The sequence below is a fragment of the Filicampus tigris genome, chromosome 2 (assembly GCF_054856515.1).
Source record: "Filicampus tigris isolate MCC_2025a chromosome 2, RoL_Ftig_1.0, whole genome shotgun sequence".
Lineage (NCBI taxonomy): Eukaryota > Metazoa > Chordata > Actinopteri > Syngnathiformes > Syngnathidae > Filicampus > Filicampus tigris.
In genome coordinates, this window is record NC_141218.1 from 7,540,513 (window position 1) to 7,562,613 (window position 22,101).

At 46.6% G+C, this 22,101-nt stretch overlaps 3 protein-coding genes across 6 annotated transcripts; 1 reads left to right on the top strand and 2 right to left on the bottom strand.

The window, feature by feature from the left end:
- Nucleotides 1–540: 540 nt before the first annotated feature.
- On the bottom strand, nucleotides 541–10,176 carry supt16h (SPT16 homolog, facilitates chromatin remodeling subunit). The gene is made up of 24 exons (XM_086015175.1): nucleotides 9,840–10,176; nucleotides 8,809–8,901; nucleotides 8,562–8,732; nucleotides 8,322–8,474; nucleotides 8,102–8,248; nucleotides 7,883–8,034; nucleotides 7,440–7,612; nucleotides 7,265–7,355; nucleotides 7,129–7,202; nucleotides 6,911–7,023; nucleotides 6,480–6,545; nucleotides 6,309–6,407; nucleotides 5,905–6,020; nucleotides 5,677–5,830; nucleotides 5,478–5,605; nucleotides 4,202–4,464; nucleotides 4,010–4,128; nucleotides 3,681–3,919; nucleotides 3,468–3,543; nucleotides 2,741–2,910; nucleotides 2,539–2,668; nucleotides 2,333–2,459; nucleotides 2,173–2,247; nucleotides 541–1,167 (listed from the first exon to the last, which is right to left on the bottom strand). The coding sequence occupies exons 1-24, from the start codon at nucleotides 9,903–9,905 to the stop codon at nucleotides 1,067–1,069; spliced, it is 3,096 nt and encodes a 1,031-aa protein (XP_085871301.1). The 5' UTR covers nucleotides 9,906–10,176; the 3' UTR covers nucleotides 541–1,066.
- Nucleotides 10,177–11,822: 1,646 nt separating this feature from the next.
- On the bottom strand, nucleotides 11,823–18,129 carry tox4b (TOX high mobility group box family member 4 b). Of its 2 annotated transcripts, XM_086015185.1 has the most exons (10): nucleotides 17,975–18,125; nucleotides 16,987–17,099; nucleotides 16,804–16,872; nucleotides 16,448–16,732; nucleotides 16,114–16,374; nucleotides 14,994–15,308; nucleotides 14,830–14,910; nucleotides 14,165–14,755; nucleotides 13,004–13,158; nucleotides 11,823–12,886 (listed from the first exon to the last, which is right to left on the bottom strand). In XM_086015185.1, exons 2-10 carry the CDS (start codon nucleotides 17,092–17,094, stop codon nucleotides 12,829–12,831), a joined length of 1,923 nt encoding a protein of 640 aa, XP_085871311.1. In that variant the 5' UTR covers nucleotides 17,095–17,099; nucleotides 17,975–18,125; the 3' UTR covers nucleotides 11,823–12,828. The 2 variants fall into 2 exon arrangements, with proteins under 2 accessions (XP_085871311.1, XP_085871316.1); XM_086015190.1 differs by lacking the exon at nucleotides 16,987–17,099 and having other exon boundaries at nucleotides 17,975–18,129.
- On the top strand, nucleotides 18,104–21,172 carry anapc10 (anaphase promoting complex subunit 10). 3 transcript variants are annotated; one of them, XM_086015201.1, is made up of 5 exons: nucleotides 18,115–18,694; nucleotides 18,806–18,928; nucleotides 19,155–19,245; nucleotides 19,312–19,432; nucleotides 20,785–21,172. In XM_086015201.1, exons 2-5 carry the CDS (start codon nucleotides 18,814–18,816, stop codon nucleotides 21,013–21,015), a joined length of 558 nt encoding a protein of 185 aa, XP_085871327.1. In that variant the 5' UTR covers nucleotides 18,115–18,694; nucleotides 18,806–18,813; the 3' UTR covers nucleotides 21,016–21,172. The 3 variants fall into 3 exon arrangements, with proteins under 3 accessions (XP_085871322.1, XP_085871327.1, XP_085871324.1); XM_086015198.1 differs by having other exon boundaries at nucleotides 18,165–18,694; nucleotides 20,782–21,172; XM_086015196.1 differs by having other exon boundaries at nucleotides 18,104–18,694; nucleotides 19,155–19,432; nucleotides 20,782–21,172.
- Nucleotides 21,173–22,101: the final 929 nt, after the last annotated feature.

Below are 22,101 nucleotides of genomic sequence, written 5' to 3' on the forward strand. Positions count from 1 at the left end.
CTGGACATGTACACTCAAAGGTTTAAAGGTAATCTGGAACGGTTATAGTGCATTATGTTTATCCTGAACACGTTAGGGAATCCTTTCCTATTAGCATCAAGAGCTTCATGCTCTCGCAAAAGTGGAAAAAAAGTGGCAGCATATGCATAAAGAGGCCAGCTTTTTGCATTTTCTTGTTACCGGCAATGAATCGCAGAGCAGATGTGCACTTCACGTTTAGCTATTTTTCCAACTTAACAGCTTGCGCAGCACTCATTGCAAACGTCTTGTAAGTGTGAGCCTCTTTGAAATGAGAAGCAACTCACATTCTAGAACATTTTCTTTCAGAGAACAGCTTTAGCTTGCGAGGCCGAGATGGTCGCCCAAGAGATAGAACGCGACAAGCAACAACTTCAGCAAAGTCACACTTGATGATGGGCAAAATGCCAGAAAGGTGGAAGAAGCCCATTTTTTGCATTCACCAGTTGAGGAAAAAAAACTAAAATCTCTACTCTCAACGGCTGACACTTCAAGGCCGGAAGAAGTATACGCAAAGAAAAGTAATTTCTTCCTTTTTATTTTATTACAAAAACAAAAAAAATGGATTTTTAGAATTAAGTACAACAAACATCTACTCAGAAAAGAAGACAAAGGAGGCAGACGGAGGGTGTGTGTGTGTGTGTGTGTTGTTTACAAACCCCATTAAAAAAACAAAACAAAACACCCCCCAACAAAAGTTGTTGAATGTCCTCGATTGCACAGTGAACGCAACACAAGGGAGAGGCTCATCAGAAAAACACTTGAAGGAGGAGTGTCAAGTTTTCTTTGGGAGCCGATAGAAACATTTGTGGTAAAAATGCTTTTTTTTGCGTGCGCACACACACACGTAATGTAGACGGTTGAGGAATGAAGAGAAAATGAACTTTGCTGGTACGTCACCATGACAATGTGACATGACGTGACGTGGCAGGCGGCCTCTACGTCTACACACACACACACACACACACACACAAACACGCACACGCATCGTGTGAGCCAGTCAGAGTGCAGAGGGGTCAGGTGAGGTGGGGCGGGGCTAGGCGGACATCTAGGACCGCCTCTTCTTCTTGACTGGCGGCAGCGTCGACGAGCGGTTCTTTCTCTTCTTGTTGGACGTATCCTCATCCTCGTAGTGACTCTCCTTGTCGGCTGCGTACGACAACGACGACAGCAGGTTTTATCCTCAGGCCTTGTTCAATTTTACTACCTGCTTTTTGGCCACGTATACAGTTTATATATATTTATGTTTTTTTTTTTTTTTTGGGGGGGGGGGGGGGGGGGGGGGGGGAACCACCATGTCTGAGGAGGAACAATCAAACTAGTCGCCCTTCCTGCATTTTAATCAGTAGCCAAGAAGTAGCTGTGTCATTACTCCCTCTCTGTGATATTGCTTAATTGTTCTTTCTTTGGTCACCAAACAAGACCAAATGAACAACAATAATCAGTTTACAAAACAGTAATCTGACAAAGATTTTGCAACAAACTTTTCACTCAAAATAAACTGTTCAATTAACCGAAGGAATAACTGGTAGAATCATCGATTTTAAAAATATTCGATAGTGACAGCTCAAGTTGAATTTAAGTCTGCTGACAAGTAGATGATGTACAGACTCATTTGGTTGAGTAAAATGTTTCGTCACGAATATTTTTATTTTTTGTTGTGATGTCATTTTCAGTCGACAGAAGTGACAAAATGGCCGCCCCCAGAGATGGCTCAAAACGGGTAGATTAACTCTTATTCTACAAACGCAATATTTATCAGAACGCCTTGTTTCAACTAGTGGGCTTGCCTAGAACATATCCTCGAAAAAAATATGTTTAGGTTGAATCCCTCTAAGTTTTAAGATGGCCTTAATATTCTCATTTCAACATTTTTCATTGAAAAAAAGTTTAATAATGAAACAGTTGTGTTAAATGTGATTCTTGCGTGTTAAACTACAGTCACAAATAGATGTGTTATACTTTCTGTATAAAAGTTGAAATGTATGCTGAAGGAAAACATTGGCAAATATGAATTATTAATACAGTTGACTAAAGTTGTGCTTTCTTTTGGTCGACTAAAATTGGACTAAAACTAAAATGCAATCAGATTGACTAAAACTTTAATTTGAGTCAAAAGACTCGAACTAAAACCAAATCAAAATATCTTGTCACCTTTCCTGGCCTCTTCCTCCAGCTCGTCCCAGTCCTTGCCGCTCTCCTCCTCGCTGCCCAGTGATGCACTGTAGTCTGCGGGCGACATCGCACAGCTTCACGGGTCAAGACGCAAATCTTGCATCGGCGGGCGTTCGAGAGGGACGCGGCGCCAACGTACCGGAATTCTCCGTCTCGGAGCTGTAGTCTTCATCGCTGTCTTCCTCCTCCACTTCCGTCTCGTCCGCAGAGGGGTTAAACGTCTCGTCCTCCATCTCGGACTCGGAATCTTCTTCGGCACCGCTCCCCTGCGGGGCAAAGGACACAAATTGAGGCCCGAGGACGGACGGGAAAAAGCCACTTGGCGCGGACGAGTGCCGGAAGGACCTCGCTCTCCGGGTCCAGGAAGGACCAGCCTCCTTGCTCGAAGAAGCCCTCGGGGTCGTCCACTATGGTCTTCATGATCTTGGTCCAATTGAGGGACTGGACGCCCTCAGTGTACTTGATGTCACACGAGCTGCAGAAGGGCAGGGGAAGAAAGTTGATGAGAACGGCGTACCGGGTGCCTTTTTGGCGACGGTCATCTTACTTGAGCCACTCCTTGATGGGGTCCAGGGAGTTGACAGGCACGGCGTTGATCATGGTGACTTTTTTGTTGTAGTCCTTATAGACGATGACCACGTCAAAGTTCTTCAGGTGGAACTGCACGCGCTCAAAGTGGACCAGCTCCACCTCGTCCAGAGTCACCACGAACGGCGGCTGCATGCATGAATGAATGAATGAATGATTTAAAGCGGAAATCAATATAATTTTTTTTTTTTTTTTTTAAAGAATATGTTCCCAGCAGGCCCACTGGTTGAAACACGGCATTCTGATTAATTTTACGTTTGTGGAATACAAGTTAAGCAGCAAAATGCACTCGTTTTTAGCCATCTGTGGGGGCGGCCATTTTGTCTTCTGTTGACTGAAAATGACATCGCAACTGCTCACAATGACCAATCACGGCTGAACTATTCTCTGAATCTGAGCCGTGATTGGTCTTTGTGAGCAGTTGTGATGTCATTTTCAGTCAACAAAAGACAAAACGGCCGCCCCCAGAGATGGCTGAAAAACGAGTGCATTTCGCTGCTTAACTTAAATTACACAAATGCAAAATTAATCAGAATGCCGTGTTTCAACTAGTGGGCCAGCATGGGAACATATTCTTGAAAAAATTATGTTTGGGTTGACTTGTGCTTTAATGGCGTTGCCATTCAACACGTGTGCTTTTTGTATTCCGCATGCAATTTTGAAGAAAGGCGTGCGTGTTCACTCACCCATTCGGTAACATTGACAAGGGAACTTGAGGTGGGCTGTAGCAGACAGGTACTCCTGTAGGGGGCGCCCTGGAAGCTGCGAACACATTGGAGGATACATTATGGTTGAAAGATTCAAAAATGATCCCATCGGACTCAATTGGTTTTAAAACGCTAATTTACCAAATTGAAGGACGACTCAATTTATAACGCACCAGAGGCGGCAATACTCACCCCAGGTCCCTGAAGGGAACCTCGAACTCCAGCTCTTCTCGGGTGAGCGTCTCCACCTTCTCGATGAAGTTCTTGAAGGCCGACTTGAGCTTGTGCCGCATCTCGCGCTCCATCTGCTCGGCGTAGAGGTCGTCGCGGTCGTGCATGTGCTGGTGCTTGCCCAGGTCGGTGGTGATCTCGCCCACTTCCGTGTAGAACTGCACGTCCGTGTGGCGGCGCTTGCCGAACATGATGGCGTTCTACGGGGGCGGGGGAGGAGCAAAGCGGACACTCTTCAGCCCGACTCGGGAAGAACGTGGCCGGGTTTCCCCTCGAGCACCTGGCGGCACCTTGAGGTGGAAGTGCAGGACGATGATCATCTCGCCGTCGCACGGCTGGAAGATGGCGTGCTTGATGTTGTTGTAAAGGATGTCCACTTTATCGCCGCGGACAGACGTGAAGCGGAAACCTGGGCCGGGAGACGAGTCGGATTGAAACACCGAATGCGGAGGCAGGGGCGAAGGAGCGGCCTCCGCCCTTACCGTTGGTGTGCGCCTCCAACGAGCCCTGCATCCTCTTCTGGGCGATGTTGGGCCGGATGTAGAGGTCTTTGAGTTTGGGGTTGCTGCGATTTAAGTTGATGACCAGCGAGTCCTGCTTGACGATGCCCTCCTTCTCCTTCTCCTCGGCCTCCCGCGTCTTGTAGCGCTTCTGGACCTCCTTGATGATGCGGAAGGCGTTCTGCAGGTTGGTGGATGGCACCGAGGTGTCGCCGGGCGCCTTCAGGTTGGACGCGCGGTACGTGCTGACAGCGCAAGAAAAGAAGCATCAGTTGACAGCCTGGAATTCATATCGCGGTATCGCATAAATCCCTTCCAGTAACGCTGAGTGTCAAAATCATAACGGAAGTATTTCTGAATGGATTACTTCACGTAAATGCGAAAGGTAAATATTTCATGTTAAAAGGCTTAGAAAAGTATCATATTTATACTTCACTTTGCTTCTTTTCCTTACGTTTTGTGCGCTTGTTCTTTTACGTAATGAAATCAATTCAACAAAACGCTCACTTGGCAAAGCTAAATTGGTCCAATTTTGCCACTTATTGTGTAGATCTCAAAACTTTGTGGTGGTACTCTGCGGTCCAAAATAGCGCACAGAAATAAATGCAAATACTATTGCTGATACTATAGATGATATACTTTTGTGCTCGAGCTCCTCGCCGCGGCCGACATCAGCAGTAGCCGATTCATTTCTAGTTTTTGACAACACTCTTGCTTTGAGCGTAGCAGAAGCGGCGCTCCTTGTCCTCAACGGAAAAAAAGTTTGAACATCGCTGGTCAATCTGGTGACCTACCTGCGGTTGTGTTGGCTGCTAAGTAAATCTCGATTCCCATTCTCCAAGCCCTTTTTTAGGTCATCCCAGACGGTAAAGGAAGCTAGCTGTGTCGCATGCTGTATACCCTTTGCCGGTCCCACAGACCGCAAGGACATTGTCCCATGGTTTTTTTTGACACCAATACTTACACTATGTGTCCGTGCATTTTTTTTTTAACATCTGGCTCTCGCGCCTGAGTTAGTACGTTCTTGACACAGATTGGCTGCCCGCGACGCAACACCAAGACGAAGAATGCGAAAACGACTAAAATTGCAATTTAGCGATGACGAAAGCGAGGTTAAAACAACGGACAGGTGGCCCGGCCGCTGGCGAATGACTAAATACAGACCGGCAAAATTGACCGACACGCCCACCTCGGGTATTCAATACATGAAATCAATCCTTGAACAACAATCCCCAATCTCCTGCGGCCCGATACGTACATTTCCTTAACAAAAGTGGCGTCTGGATTGGGGAAGATGTTCCCTTCCTGTCGGCCCAAGGAGCTGCCGGGAACGTAGAAGTTGATCCTCAAGTACGTGTAATCTCCTTCCACGGACATGCTGATGTTCTAGCCGACGACACGGAGGTCAGCTGCAGTCGTACTCGCAAGTGGCGGGAAAGGAGGCCAAGGCGGCGTACCTTGATAGTAGCGATGTGAAATGGCGTGGCGATGCCGAAGATGGGCATGACGACCGTCTCGTATTTCTTGTCAATGAAGATCTTCATTTCTCTGATGTCCTTTTCTCTGGGCATCTGAGACACGTTCTTGTAGGACACGTTGGATTTTCTGGCCCTGAAGGGAAAGTTGCCGGTAGCGGAGTCCGCTTCTAAAGCTGCCGTTTTCAAAAATCTGCAGCCAACACTCACTTCTGGATCTGCTGCTCGCCCTTCTGCTCCGTCAGTCGCCGCTTGGCCTCCTCGTTCAAACTGTTGGCGAGCTCCTTCTGGTGGGCGCGCCGCTTCTCCTCCGCGGTCATCTCGTTCTGGGTAGACAAACAAACACACCCTGTGCGTCACGGGTGGTCGCTCAACACCGACACACAAACATGCGATGGTAAAATGCCGGACACCATGAGAACATGAATCGTTGAATACACAGGCAAACACACAAACCAAATTAAAAAGGACAATTGCGGTCATCAGCGAGTGATTTGAAATGAAATGCTGACTACTTACCTTCCCAAGTAGCTAGTAGAGACCAAAAACACGCACACGCTTAGTCGTCAGCTCTCATGTGCGCATCAGCTCAACGCACCGCCACGTCAACTCACCCGGGTTCTGTCGGCCAGCAGCGCCGCGCCGCGAGCGCCCTTCCCCAGCAGCTCCTCGGCATCGTCGCCATCCTCCTCCTCGTCTTCCTCGTCGTCGTTCTGAGAGAGTGGCCACGCGTTCAGAAGATGGCAGCCACACATGGGCAGCACTTGTAGGGAAGCTACGCTTACCTTGAGGAAGATCCCCACGTTTTTGATCTTCTTCTTGACCGGTGTGAGGATGGTGGCCGCCTCCTCCTGTCGCCGCCACACACACACACAATTAGAGGTGCGACAACAACAAACTGGTTCTCAAATGAATTGATCCCTCGACATATTATTCAGTCCGCAAGAAATAGTTTCAGAAATGGTGAAAACATCATTCCCTCTGTATGGTTTGGTTTCATCATTAAACAATATCAAATAAACAATTAATCTAATAAAAGGCTGTCAGAAAAAAAACAAAAACGCATTTTGCAATAAAATTTTATGCTAAAAGAATTTTTATCCTATCAAAAATCGAATTGATTCTGAAAAAAAAAAAAAAAAAAGAAATTGGCAGCTGCAGCCCTACACACGATTATACAAACGCACCAGACTGCGCATGCACGGGTGCAACTTACCTCGTTGATCTGCACTGTGTCACCGACAAACAAGGCGTACTTCTTCTGCTCTTCTTTCTTGCCGTCTTTATTCGTGAGGTCGGCAAAGCCCAAACTGACACTCAGCACCATGCCTGCCAGACAAGCACACGTGTCCAAAAATAAATAGATAAATCAATCAAATAAAAAGACTCCGACCCTCAGGACACCATGGTCATAATTTAACATGACATTGGCACCTTTCTTCAGTTTGTACTGATTCTTGGAGTTGAGCACCAAAGAGCCTTCTCTGAACTCGATCCCCATGGCAAACCTGCAAACGATCCACATGTAAGACGCGCGCGTTACGGTGCGCAATTCTTCACAGGAACCTACCCGAGGTTTTTGGTCAGCTTGGCGACGAGATCCGCTTTCTCCTTCTTCACGTACTCCAAAACTGTATTGTAGGCGTCACAGAGTTTCACACCTGGGGAAAAGAAAAAAAAGCTCGCGGGTCATACCCCCGTTAAAAATAGTCCCATGCCCGACCGTGGCGAGTTCGTGAACGCACCGTGCTTGAGCTCTTTCAGCAGCTCCTCCTCCACCTGTAGCAGGAAGTTGTAGTTGTCCTGCATCTCCTGCGGGGGGTCCACCATGAGTGTCCGCACCAGGTTGGAGCAGTACGACTTGTAGCGGATGCCCATGGCGCACGTGATGGCACCAAAGTGCATGTGGTTCTTGTCACTGGCCGGAAGAAGACATGTTTGGTTGAATAATTCCATTTAGTCATCTTGTACTTCTTTGACTTGGATCATATTTGGGGTATTATAAGAATTGGTGCACACGGGCAATATACTGTATATCCTGTGCATACGGATGTTGTGAAATCATAGATCAAATCGATATCTTGTCTATTGTTCACCCCCAATAGCGGTAGTGATAGAACACATTTGAGGCATGATAATCATATATATTTTTAAAAAGTATAAACTCTTAGGCGAGGGAGCAATCTACCTGACGACGCTAAACTTGAGGCTGTAATTTCCGCCGCTCTGGATGATGGGAGGGTAACACATCTCCACAGTGGAGGGGTCCACGCCGCCCAGGTACTTCTTCTCCTCGATGGCCTTTTCCACGGACTCGGCCAGTTTGCTGTGGCGCACTTTCTGTTGGCGGGAAAACACACGTGAGTGGGCGTAAATGCCGCTGTTGCCCCGATTCGGGCGTCCTCACCTCATCCGCGTCGACAATCTCCATGACTCGCTCCTTGAAAAACTTGGAGTACACCTCGCTGGTGATGGCCGCCGCTTTCTTCATCAGGCCGAGCTCACCGTCCTCTTTCACCGCCATCGTGTAGGCCACCACGGCGCTGATGTCCACCTGCGAGCAAAGAGGAAGTGACATCACGCTCCTTTGGGTAAATGCCGGCCGGCAGCCGCCAAGCTCCTCTTGCCTTCTGCAGCCCCTCGGCCGTGAGCGTGTCGTTCCAGCTCTTCATGTACTCGCCGGGAAATTTGTCCTTGCTGAACACGCCCACCGTCTTTCCTTCACGACTGCCGCGAATTGCCTCGATCATTTTGTCGAAGTTGGGCTTATTACTCTCGTTCTGAAAGACAAGCCGCATCCACCCACGTCACTTTTTTTTTTTTTCTCCCTGCGAGAAGTCAAATGGGGACACGTCGGCGCATGTCACCTTTTCCCTGGTGAGAAGAGTGATAGGCGGGACACCGTTGGCATTTTCGTTGCCCTTGGTTATGGCCACCTGTTTGAGGAAGTCCACTTTCTTCTTGCTGGCGAGGAAGAGGATCTTGGTTTCGCAAAAGACCATGATGGTGTCTGTCACCTCGTAGCCAAACAGCCACGTCTGAAGACAGAATAAGAGCCTTGATAACATGAGGCCTCGTTAGGTACTTGCTGATTCATAAACAACATGCTTTCACCTGTATGGCCGTGGATTTGGCGTAGACAATTTCCTCGTCCACTCCAACGGACACCACGATGGCATCGACTTTACCAAACTCATCCTCTCCTTTCTGGGGGGAAAAGTACGATATAGAAACCTATAATCACAAGTCTTTGTAATTGAGTCAATGACAACTGCAGATGGCTAACTCCATTTTAGTCAAGTTAAGCGCAAGAAACTGACAAAAAGGGACATTCAGCATTTGGCCTGATTCCTCGGTGCAACAGTGGGCCAACAAATTGTACATGGGTTGAAGTGGCCTTTCCAACCAGGCGTTTTTGAGGGAAATCTTGTCACGTTGCTAGTTTGAGTGACAAATTAAACCACACATCACCTGCACGTCATCTGCAAACTCAGTTTGGCTCTTATTATTTTGTAAACTTTCTATGATTATGTTAAGTTCTATATATTGTCTGTTTCTGAGTTTAACAAGCTTTCCAATGATACCAGCCGCTTGAAAATAGGATCAACGTGGAACAAAAGGGTCGAGGGAACTCTTGCTGCGCGTTTAGCCAGAAATTGGTGCATTTTCACATCTTCTTAAGGGTCATAACTTTCCAAACGTTTGTCTTGGGAAAATTATACGTCTATTACGGGATTCTTCTTTGAAAGCCCTGTCTGATCGTTCTGTTCTCGCGTTAATCAATTCCTACGGAATAATGTGGCGCATGTGTGGCGCTCGAGAACAAAAGTTGAACTGCTCTTGCCCTCTTGCACGCTGCTTGCTTGCCTCCCTCTTCTCAACCACTCACTTGTCTGCTAGCACTAGCATGCGGCGGAATTGGTGCTCCAGGCGGACAAAATGTCAACGCAATCGACTGTCAGGGATTTCTTGGTGGTAGCGCTGTGCTTGGGTGCAATGTTCACCCCGAAGATGCTCTACTTTGCTGAATATCAAGTGCGTTGGCGCGATGCTGGGCTAGCTAGCGAGCTAGTTAGCGGGCTAGTTAGCTAATGGTGAACAGGATTCGGCCGAACCGGCAGCTCCCTTGCCGCTCACATGTTTACCTTCCAGTTGCCGTAGAGTCTTTTAATCCGCCGGTAGTACGCTTCCTTGTCCAGGTTAGCCGCCATGGTGAGTCTGGTGCCGCACACTCCTGCCGCCGCCGCCGCCGGCCTCGCGTTCAGCTCAGCAGGCCGGATGGTGAAGATGAGGAAGATGACGATGATGATGCGTGTCACAGCACACAACGCGCCGTCGTCCTCTCCTGCCTCCGAGCACAAATGATGCCGCTGCGAATACAACTCGCTTTAAGCTGTGAATATGCAAGGAAACGTAATGGATTCGTATTTCTCTTCCTTCCGAGCACGCGCACCAATAAATAAGTCCACCTGCTCAACCCCCTCCCTTTTTCGAGTGTCTAAGAAAAATTATAATAAAATAAAATTATCTCACTTCTTGGCACAAAATGTCATTATTTGAAAAAACATTTGGGAACCTCCTTTTGTTTAATTAATCAATTTTTCAAAATTAATTTATGGCAGTGATGTGATTCTTTTTTTGGGTCTCCTGACAGCGCCCCCTGTCGTGTGTTGACTACGCTGCTACTTTCCCGCCACGCTGGGTTTTTCCCGCCCGGGTCATCGAACGTCGTCAACCGCCTAAAATGTCGCGACAAAAACCGAGAAGAGGACACGGAAGTGGTCTCTCTCTCTCTCTCTCTCTCTCTCTCTCACTCTCTCTCTCTCTCTCTCTCTCTCTCTCTACATATATATGTATATAAACATTTTTTTTTTTCAGGAAAAGTGGTGTCACCGAATGGGACATTAAATTCTTGGGAAAGATGCTACCATTACAAACATTCATCTTCTTAAATTCAATAAAAATATTTGTTTTAACTGTTCGTTTTGTGAAACACTAGTGTATGTCCCAAAACTAATCAATTTTGAAATTTAAAGATGTATCCCAGTATATTATTGATAATATTGACTTCTGACTTTACTCATTGGAAATTTATTGGAGGGTTTTCCTTAACAAGGATAGCAGTAAAACTAGTCTTTATTAATAATTCCTCTTTGAAAAATTCATATTTACAAATTTAAACTTTTAGAACGAAACCATTGCAGACAATACTTGATAAGCATTTTTAACTATAGAAATTAATCCTACGCCGATATTGCTAAAGAGCTTTCTGACATCACACTTTTTTCAGCGCATACCGGTGAGTGTCTGTGCACGTGTCTGACGTCAGCTGATGTTTGTTTTTTTTTAAGTTTTTTTGCAGGTTGTGTCACTTAGACCTGCCACCAGCGGTCACTGAGATGACCCATGTACCTTTGTTTACAAATGCTGGACATATATTGTTACAAGACATTTGCGGTGTTTGTTCACCGCCATGGACCCCAGTTGGAACCAGCAAACGTTGTACAAGCGACGACTGTTCCTAGGAGAGTTATGCAGGGCTCTCATTTTTCCTGCAACTGCAAAGAGAAGTCATCCCTCCGGAGGGGCTTGCGTGGTCCAGCAAGCGAGCAGCAATAACAAGAGAAGGACCAGCCCCAGCTTGGACCCTCAGCCACCGAAAACAATGGACCCTAAGCCCAAACTGAGAGTGAATGTTCAAAATGTGGTAACTGCCACATAGGCCAAAAAAATTTGTTATAATTGTTTGAATGTAACAAAACAAAAATATATATGTAGCAGTTCATTGTTTCATTAGTTGTTTACCTTGTTTGATTTGTTCATAAATATGTAATCAAAATCAATGTTACTGTGATCTATTCACCTTTTCAGGGCTCTAATTACATATAACATTTTCCAATTATATGGCAAAAAAACTGCGAATAGTTCTGATGCCACTGGTTCACTGGTAGAATGAAAAAAAAAATCATCTAAGAATTTTTACACTTTTAAGAGCCGAGACATTTTTGGGCTCAAATAACTTCTGCGGAGTAATATTTGTTGTAATGCACAAAAAGACAATACGCAAGCTATGCAAAATTGTGGCAAACAGGTGTCATTTGTGAGGTCCCAGATATTAAAACACCAAATATATTAAAACATAAAATATTTTATTAGCCATCCTCCGTTCCTGCTGAATTCCTCAGCACACAAGCACTCAATATTTGATATTCCTTTAAAAAAAATGCTCTTAAATTCATTTTCAGTAGCATCAACATGATTGATGTATTTTTCACTCGACACGTTCACCTCAGGTGTTCCACACGACACGAAATATGCAACACGGTTGATAACAACAATAATCCAAGCAAGAGGACAGTTTTTTTTTGTTTCTTGAATCATAGCACCAGTTCTCGAGTGTTGCTTTGTCCTGAAAGGCGGCTTGCACGTTTGGTGACCACCTCGCTAAAAACCTTGAGCCCTCTCTTGTAAACCCAAACTAAAACTTGTGTTCATACCAAAAGTATGTTCCCCCCCACCCGCCCACTCAAGTCAGAAGCCGCTCATTAGCGGTCACCTCGGGAACGCGACTAATGACAACGACAGATCCGATCCGGACGACAAACAGAAAAAAAATTGTGCGTGATGGAGTGAGGTGCGTTTGCTCCACCCTTTTTTGTCAACACGCAAGGAAGCTGCTGCCCAAATGTTTACAGAGGAGTTCACTTTTTCACATTTCACTCACGCACCTCAATCCTCAATATAACACAAACACACAATTGAATCTTCTCAAAGAGCTGAATAAAGAAACACCCGGCAGCAGCGTCTTGACTCCTAACAGGATCAAAGCCGTGTGCCAATACCTGAGCCTCATCTGGCCTTCACTTGTCCTTGGTCATGGGAGGGGAAGGGGGGGCAATGGGGGGGGGGGGTCACTGAGAGAGTAGTGTAACTGACTTTAGTGACTGTAGGTGTAAATGGTTGTTTGTCTCTATGTGCCCAGTGATGGACTGGCGACCAGTCCACCTTTCAGTCGCTGTCAGCTGAGATAGACTCCAGCTTCCCCGTGACCCTTAACAGGGTAAGCGCTAAAAAAAGACCCCACAAAAATAAAAAATCTGATTGATGGATGGACTGGTCACAAGGCTCCCGCCGCTAGGTGACTGTGGCGGAGTTCTGCCCTCGGATGGCGCACCAGGCCGTGAACACGTCCCTGCACGCAGAGGAGCAGGAAAGCATATGATGAAATTTAGATCCAAGCTGCTGTAAAAAAAAAAACAATGCAAGAAAAACTAACAAATAAACTAAACAAGTTTGAAGGAACGGTCACCTGCAGTGTGTGGCGACACACTCGTTGCTGCAGTACTCTTTGTCCCAGTCTTTGCTGTCCACCGCTGGGTTGGTGCAACCGGTGCGCACGCAAATGTTTGGACTGGCAGCGGGTGTGATACCAGGCCCGGGGGCCACTTTCACCTCCACCTCCATCTGACACACAAGTGACATTGGCAACACAAGTCATTTTCCAAAAGAGGAACCGGAACATAGCGCAGTTGTATTATATACAAACAAATACAGTTTTACTAACACATGAAATACATCCGAGCATCAAATTTTGTGTTGAGATTTTAAGCCAGGGCTGTATAGTACTCGAGTGCAGACTCAACCCTTTTTTTTTTTTTTTTATGTCTCGTACTTGATTCAGACTCCTTGGCATTTGACTCAAACTTGGGCATTAAACTCGCAAAATTTTTTAGCGACTCATTGATATTCCTGGAAATTGATGTCCTTCTTCAAAAGAAACTTCAAATAAAAGTTTTTCACTATCAAAATAGCCACCTGATTGTGAGCTTCAAAGTATGCAGTCTTTTTCTTTCCATCATGTCAGCCAATAGCGGGGTTATAAAATGTGGTTTTACCAACCACCAAGAGCTGGCATTAACCACAATGTCTTCAAAAAAAAAAAAAAACATGAAGCAACCTGCAGATTCTGTAAGAAGACGGTTTTGGACACATACGACACATGCAGAGGCACCGCAAAAAGAGGTAATTGTTTTGGTTGTCTGCACACATGTACTGTAGTAAAGCAAAGGGCCATCTAAGAAGAGTTGAGCATAATGAAATTTCTCTCATTTTGTGGTCGTGCAAAAAGTATTTTTCTGTTTCAAGATTTACTCTTAAATCTCATCTGGACTTGGGACTCTGACATTTGTGACTCAAACTTGACTTAGACCCGATAAAAGGTAGACTTGACTACAGCCCTGTTTTGAGGCGCGACCTCTCAAGGCTTTTTCACACTGCACTTAGCATTTCGACCAGCCCATTCATTGCGTATGTGCACCTGCACACAAATGTCTTTGCACCGTCACTCCATTTTATTTTGACTTCATAAAAACTTTGCATGGGCCGATCAGAGACTGGATGGGTGTACTTTGCCCAGGCCTGATTAACATTGTCAACAGCGGGGCCGGACTCCAAAATCAAACATATTTACCCCTTCCTCTGCCTCCATCATTTCCTCTCCTTTTGTCACGGCAGCAGCGGCGGCCGACTGTCCCGCCGCCTTGGCCAAATCCGACGTTTCACAAGCCGATGTCACAATCAGCGGAGCGCCGGGATCAGCCTGGCGTACCGACGGAACCACCTTGATCTGTAGCGGCGGCGGCGCCGTGGCCCGGGGCTTGGCCTGCAGGGGCGGCGGAGCTTGGGCGTGCACCATCTGCTGCAACCTGGGCGGCGGCGGCGTGCTCTGCATCTGCTGCAGCGGCGGCGGCTGCCGCGGCGACGAGGCGGGCACGGCCGTGACCGACACGGCGCCCGAGGGCAGCTGCGTCTGCTTGATGATGATCTTGGCGACGGTGGGCGGGTTGGAATCGGGCGGAGGTTGCGGTCTGATGGCGCCCGTGCGGGAGCGCGTGGTGACCTGAGGCAGGTCTAAGATGATGTTGGAAGTGCAGATGTTGGTGATGGTGTTCTCCTCGGGGTTGTACTGCTGGGCCCTGCTGGGGCGAGGCGGCGCCGGGGCCGCCGCAGGAGGAGGCGGCGGCGACGGCGACGGCGCTGAATCCAACACTTCGATGGGGACCTGAAGAAAAGGCGGTTGGATAGTAAAACGTGTGGGCCGCTCTCACGAGAAAAATAATATAATTATCGTCTTACATGACAATTGAGGGTGGCTCTGTACTCTGCAAGTGCTCTCAAGTAATCCTTCTTGGCCAATTCATTTTTCCTCTTGTAAACCTGTACGGAAGGAAAGCAGCATTTGTCACCTGTGAAGTCACTCAAAAGTCAAGGTCGCAGTGCAGACACATTGAGCACATGACCTGCTTCTGCTCCTTCCCGAGGCTGTCCCACATGGACGCCACGATCTTTGAAACTTCTCCTATAGTGGCTTTGGGGTTTTGTCCTTTAATGGCTGCCTGAGTGTCCCTGAAGAAGAGAGCGTACGCCGGCACTGGCTTCTGCGGCTCGTTGGGGTCTTCCTTCTTCTTCCCCGTCTTCCCGCCCCTTCCCTTCCGACCGGTGAGCGCCGAGGCGCCGGAGGCGGGGCCGGACGGCGCCGCCTCGGCCACAGTGGGGTCCAGGGAGATGACGCCGGGGCAGTAGGTCTGAGAGATGGGAGACTCCACCAGGATGCTCTGATGGGTGGGGAGAGAAGAATGTGGCGCGTCACATAAGAAGTAAGCTTGACGTTTTTCAACGTTGGAAACTTTCAATGGGAATAAACCAGAATTTACAAAGCTGAAGGTTGGCGCTAAATAAGCAATGTAAATCGTCTGACAAAAACAACCACATTTAAAGCAAATACAGTTGAATATGTGAAGTTTTTATGATATTACAGTAATCCCCCCCCTTCATAAATTCCAGACCCTCCCAAGTGACAATCCATGATATAAAAATACTCCGGTTTTTTTGTGATTGTATTTTTTTAGGTTTCATGTTGTATGTATTTTTTGGTTGTGTAGTCCAAAACATAGTACAGTTTGTTGTACATATTTGTATTTTTTAACTTGCTTTTGTACTGTGCCCTGCTGTCTGCAGTTTACTGTGTAGGGTCATATATTTAACAAATATGATGTTTATGGTTAAAATGAACAATCTCACATCCAAATGTATTCGTACAGTAGATAGTCATCTGATAATTTAGATGGCAAATAAGCAGATTTGCTGGCATTTTTGGAGTTTTGTTCATTTTTGAATGGGCTGGGTCAGGGGGTAAATAATATTTAACTCAACAATCATGTTTTTGTTTATTAGTGAAATAATTTATATATCATGAAGATGTTTATATGAAATCATACTATAGTTCTATTTACATATTTTGAATTGTATTATTATGCATGCATGTCTGCTTATAAAATAAGAACAATATCTATGCTTAAATATGATTCCTTCCATTCATCCTCCAATCCACTTTAAAAGAAAGACAGGCGGGAATCTCACCCTCCGGAAGTCGTCCATGTCGTCATCCTGCAGCGAGCTGGTGGGCGACGCCGTGGCCGACAGCGGGCGTTCCGGCGACTGCGGGCGCTGTAAAATATTCCCAGCCCCCAAACCGAGACCCAGCTGAGCACTGAGCTCCGACTGATCGATGGTGGTCAGTTGGTTGGAGCCCAGCAGGCCTTGGCTCATGTCCCCCAGTGGAACGTCGATGGTGACCGGAGATGAGCCGCTAAACTGCGAGCCGATGGGATGGCCCAAATCCTGCGCACACGGGAAACGGATGAGCGTGCTCGCGTGCGTCCGACTGACCACAGCTCGGATTGAACGTCCTCACCATTCCCAGAGATGAGCCCAGCAGGGCACCTCCGGACTGGTTGATGACTCCCAGACTCAGGTGCTCCAGACCCTGGGAAGGGGGATGGACAAAGGTGGAGGCGAAAGAGGGGTCATCGCCTTCCACCACGGCATTCCCCGGGACCACCACATTGTCGGAGGGACTGGCGTCCGGCAGCTCCCCAAAATGAGACACCACGTCAGAAACGGTAAGGGACGAATCCGGGTCCAGCGAGATGGGAGGGATCTCAAACTCCTCATCGCCCAGACTAGGAGTGTGGAAGGTCTGGAAGGTGGGAAGAGGCGCACCAGTAGTAACAGTCAGATGACCCAGAACATACTGGAAGGTTTACTTACCTCTGACGGAGCCAGGAAGGGGTGACCCGACCCGGAAATTGTCAGGTAGTTGTCACTGCCACCTGGGAACTAAAACATTGAAGAGTGTGTTAAAAGATGGAAACATGCAGTTGTAATGAATGAAATCAGGTTGGCGCGGATGGCAAATGACATCAGTCCCCCCACTGAACACACAGGGGTCACCTTGTTGTCTGAGTCAAATCCGTTGAAGGACTGCGGGTCCAGGAACTCTGGATCGCCGTCGTGCTGCCCGCTTCCGCCGGTAAGATGGGAGTAAAAATTCAGGTCCATCACGCCTCCCCCCCCAAAAACAAACGGAACGGCCAGTCGTTGCTCAATAATCACAATAATATTCTTGCTCTGTGCTTCTGACAGAATGGACAGAAAGTCAACAGAAGCAGCAGCGGCAATCCAACATGTGGACGCCCAAAATAACCCCTCCTAACGTGGTTATTCCCACGTCGTACGGCCGTTTAGCTTTTAGCCGGATTTGACGCAAGGCTGCGGTACTGCTGCTCACTCGGTGGTCGCTCGTTTCCTTGTCTGTCCTCCCAAAACGAACGCCCCCCTCTCTCCCCAGTCAGCGGACACACGCCGACCAGGCTCCGAGCATGTCACCGCCGGTTCAAACGACTTCAAGCGTGACCGTCTCGCCCGACACAAATCGCCGACGTCTGGCACGCACCAGGCTGCTCAATGGAACCCGAGCCACCGATGGGTAAGGAGGAGTCAAGGTACGCATACTACGCAAATCGCCAGAGCGGATATGCATCCGTGTTTGTTTCAAAATAAAACACCACAGTTCCCCCTCGGACATTTACTTCACAACGCAGCCGTGTATCGAAATCGTTACTGAGCAACATTAACTGTCAAGCCCCAAACCGACTTCCATTGGCGTGTGCTTTTACGCTGATGAACGTGACACATCCGGCAAGTGTTGCATCGCGCTCAACTAATACAAATGCTGTACACAAGTTTTAATCTTGCTTCAATTTGAGACGTGCTCACAGGCTTCACAACACACACAGACAAAACCCGCGTCAATTCAAATACAAATCACGATTTACGCCAACCCTTTTGAGTCTGTTTTATTTTAATCGCCGCCAGTCATCACGATGACGACCACTGTTGTATTTATTTTTACGTCAATATGCGTCATATTCCCTCTTACCTCCATGGTCGCTGTCAAATTGTGCTTTTAGTGGAGTTTTGGATCCACTTTGCCAAGTGAACTTCGGCCACAATCGATTTCCTCAACGATCACAACATGGCACCGGCGGCCTGTGCCGGATTGGACGACGTACGATTGGAAGTGACGTCAGTACGTCCGAGTGGGACATTTGCGGACGTAAATTCAAGGAAGTACATTTAACCACTCAGTGACACAACACTAGGCAAAACATGTATGCCGAATTGTTCATATATATAACAAAACATATATAGAAGTCATTTCATTTATTCTTTAAGATATAATGAAATAATTCCATCCATCCTTCCATTCTCTTCCACTTGTCAGAGGTTGGGTTGAGGAGGCCGGAAGAAATCAAGTCCCGCATATGATACGTTTAAACATGACTCCCCATTTGTATTAATGGCAGAGATAAACAGCACACAAACAGTCTCGTTCATTTTCGTGTAACCTCGTACCGGTTAACTGCTCTCTCCTCCAGTTCGGAAGGTGGCGGTAATGCATGTGAAACTGGGTTTATGTCAAGCGCAATTTTATGCAAAGAAGAAAAGCGAAAAAGGAGAAGCGTCTCTCGTCTTTTGCGTTATTTTGAATTGCAGTGGTGGAATTTTGCAACTTTTCCACACCAAATGTTGTTTATCAGCAGCAAGGGCTCGTCGTAAAACTGAGTCAAAAGTCGTGAAGGCGGACAACCGTAAAAAGGTGAAAACCAGCACGCAAGTGTTTGTGAGCCAGGTTCTGTTCGTCAGATTAACAACCGGCAACCTAGTCCGCTTTGTGCTCTCATTGCACGTTCTGTTTTTCCCTCACCAGATCGGGCGATGGCCACCCCAAGCAAGACGCCGCCCGGAGCCGACCCGAAACAGCTGGAGCGGACCGGTACCGTTCGGGAGATCGGCTCACAGGCGGTGTGGTCGCTATCCTCCTGCAAACCGGGTCAGCACATAACTCCAAAAGTTTTAGAACCCAAGGAGGTTCTAACGCAAAATTAAAACCCGTATAATGGAAAATCAAGCTGTGATTATTGACATAACAAAAGAATCAGAAATATTTAACCCACTGAAATCACAATGTACCATGAACCTGAAACGTGTAAAACGGCCAAAATGATGAAAACGCAACCAAGTACGCACACCATTTGACCGCCATGCCACTTCCTCAGGGTTCGGTGTGGACCAGCTGAGGGATGACAACCTGGAGACGTACTGGCAGTCGGATGGATCCCAACCACATCTAGTCAACATCCAGTTTAGGTACGTGCAAGTGCGCCTGCCCGCCATTTCTGCACCACCGTTTTGTTGTCTCACTGCTGCGTCCAGGAGGAGGACCACGGTGAAGATGCTGTGCATCTACGCAGACTACAAGTCGGACGAAAGCTACACGCCCAGCAAGATTTCCGTCAGAGTGGGCAATAACTTCCACGACCTACATGAAGTCAGGGTGAGAAGGACCATACCTGGATTTTGACACATCCAGATCAAAAATCTCATGGCTGTGATTCGGGAGTCGGGAATGACTGGGTGAACGTGCGTTCGGAATCATTCACTCATTCCCGACTGGTGGGCGATTGCTTCAAAAGGCCATTTATTGCCACTCGCGGCAGAAGTTGACTCTAGTCCTAAACAAGCAACAAGGACAAGTACACTTTGTTTAATCAAGTCATCTCCAATGTTGCGGTGCTCTAACCCTTTATGAAATGGATTAAACACAAGTGGTGTAGCAACACATCCAGACAGACAAAGTGATGGTACTCATTCTTTATCTGCGGTGGGGTTGCATCTAACAATTATTTTACTATTCGATTGATTCGTCAATTATTTTGTCGATTTAATTGGATCAAATAACTTGTTTGGATTTCCATCCCTTTATTCGAAAACTGGACATTTCAAACTGACAGGGCACAAACAAAAATTATGATTGAGTGGTTGGGTCCGTAACATGTCAGAAAATAGGTAAAAATGTGAATCATTGTTTTAAAGTAAAAGCAAATGTTTTATTTTGATTCAACACGAACCTCAGTCCACTTTCATGGAGAACGGCAGAAATTGGAGAAGATTTACTGCTGAGAAGCTAAAATTCTGAGAATTTGCACAATTTTAAATTAAAAAAGGATCTAAATAATTTGATGATTAAAAATAATTATTGATTTATTTGACAATCGATTAGTTCTCGAGTCGTTGGCACCTCTGATCCTCTGTGTAGAACGACGAAAATTAGTGCTGTCCTGATGAGCTGAGAGGACTTGTAGTGATGCATTGAAAAAAAAAAAAAAAAAGTTTAATTCTATTTAATAATGTCATTACTGCATGATTTGATAACGTACAATACCATATCACAGGAGAGTTATTTTCCCTCACTAAAATACACAACAGTTTTAGTTGTTTTTTGGGATGGCTTGTATTCATTAATTGCCTTTCCATTCATTTCAGTAGGAAAAGGGGATTTGAGATGCAAAATGTCCTTGCGTTGAAATGAACTCGCATGTCAAGGCCACTTTGTATGGTTAACGTCATCGCTGTGGCATAATTATGTTACAGTCACCAAATGTTGAAAAGTCATCATACGTGATCGAAATATATGAACACAATTACACCGAGATTGTATTGTTTGAAGCTGGACGTGTTTTACCAAACAAATCCAAACAAAGCACTTTGCCCATCCGTGTTGCTCGACTCGAATTCAAGATCTTTCTTGAAATTGTTGAGAGAGCGAGAGCGCCGCACGTACCTGACGTGTGTTTGCGGCCGGTTTGCACTCCTTCATTTTCTTCTCGTTGTTGATGCGTGCAGCAGTTGGAGATGGTGGAGCCCAGCGGCTGGATTCACGTGTCGCTCCTGAAGCAGCGGAGCAACGAGCCCGTCCGGACCTTCATGATCCAGATCGCCGTGCTGGCCAACCACCAGAACGGCCGAGACACGCACATGCGGCAGATCAAAGTGTACACGCCGGTGCAGGAGAGCTCCGTGGGCAAGTTCCCGCCGTGCACCACCGTCGACTTCATGATGTACCGGACCATCAGGTGATGCGGGCCGGGCGGCGCCGCGCCTTCCGCCACACGTCGCTCCGATGACTTGGGATGACTTTGTTTCTTCTTTGTACTTTTGCGTTGTTTGCCAGAGCCACAGCTGTGCCTCCTCTCGTCCGCGCCCAAATAAACGTCTTCTAAACGCTCGACTCAAATGATGGTGTTGCGCACGCAACGTCTTTCAAAAAGTCGTCTTTATTGACATCTTCACCGTTTCGCTGTTAGTTTAGCAAAAGCACAATATGTACACACTCTTCTTGGATTTACATTATCTTACATAAACTCACACACACCACAGGTGCAACAACTAATCGATTCATCATCAAACTTTTCTGATAAATTTAATCGATGAGTGACATTCACCTCAAATTGTCCAAATCCTCGCAATTTCAGACTCGCCAGTAAATGACTTCTGTGGTCCTTTGTGAAAGCAGACTGATTATCTTTGCGTTTTTCAAAATAAGACATTTGCTTTGGAAAACAATCGTCACCATTTTTGCCAATTTTCTGACAAATGCCACGGACCAAAACAGCAACTGAATCATTCATTTATGTTTGTGTGTTTTCTGCACCGTCAACTTGAAATGGCCTGTTTTTGAATTAAGGGACGGAAATTTAATAAAGGTTTTTTCAAATGCAATTAATCGATTGTTGAAATAATCGTCAGTTGTAGCCCTAACACACACACACACACACACACACACACATGTACACACCTGTGTCTATCTAGTGGATGCAAGTCGTTAGCTTAGTTTCTGGCAGGCGGTAGCGGTGGGGTTCCCCTTGTTATATTAAGAATAATCAGATGATTCTTACGCATTCCAGTCAAAGAGGGAAGTCAACGCAAACATATTTTTTTCAAGAATGTTCTATGCAAGCCCACTAGTTGAAACAGGTCATTCTGATAAATATTGCGTTTGTGGAATAAGTGTTATTCCGCTCGTTTTTAGCCATGTCTGGGGGCGGCCATTTTGTCTTCTGTCGACTAAAAATGACATCACAACTGCTCACACCGACCAACCACGGCTCAGATTCAGAAAACGGGTCAGCCGTGATTGGTCGTTGTGAGGAGTTGTGATGTCAT

Coding starts and splice junctions, on each gene's coding strand:
- supt16h (XM_086015175.1), bottom strand. CDS start 9,905: ATGGCGGCTAACCTGGACAAGGAAGCGTACTACCGGCGGATTAAAAGA. Junction 6,546..6,910: donor ACACAGTGCAGATCAACGAG/GTAAGTTGCACC, acceptor TGGCGGCGACAG/GAGGAGGCGGCCACCATCCT. Junction 5,606..5,676: donor TTCACATCGCTACTATCAAG/GTACGCCGCCTT, acceptor GTCGTCGGCTAG/AACATCAGCATGTCCGTGGA.
- tox4b (XM_086015185.1), bottom strand. CDS start 17,094: ATGGACCTGAATTTTTACTCCCATCTTACCGGCGGAAGCGGGCAGCAC. Junction 16,375..16,447: donor TGGGCTCATCTCTGGGAATG/GTGAGGACGTTC, acceptor CCGTGTGCGCAG/GATTTGGGCCATCCCATCGG. Junction 15,309..16,113: donor ACATGGACGACTTCCGGAGG/GTGAGATTCCCG, acceptor CCCACCCATCAG/AGCATCCTGGTGGAGTCTCC.
- anapc10 (XM_086015196.1), top strand. CDS start 18,814: ATGGCCACCCCAAGCAAGACGCCGCCCGGAGCCGACCCGAAACAGCTG. Junction 18,929..19,154: donor GCTATCCTCCTGCAAACCGG/GTCAGCACATAA, acceptor CCACTTCCTCAG/GGTTCGGTGTGGACCAGCTG. Junction 19,433..20,781: donor ACGACCTACATGAAGTCAGG/GTGAGAAGGACC, acceptor TGATGCGTGCAG/CAGTTGGAGATGGTGGAGCC.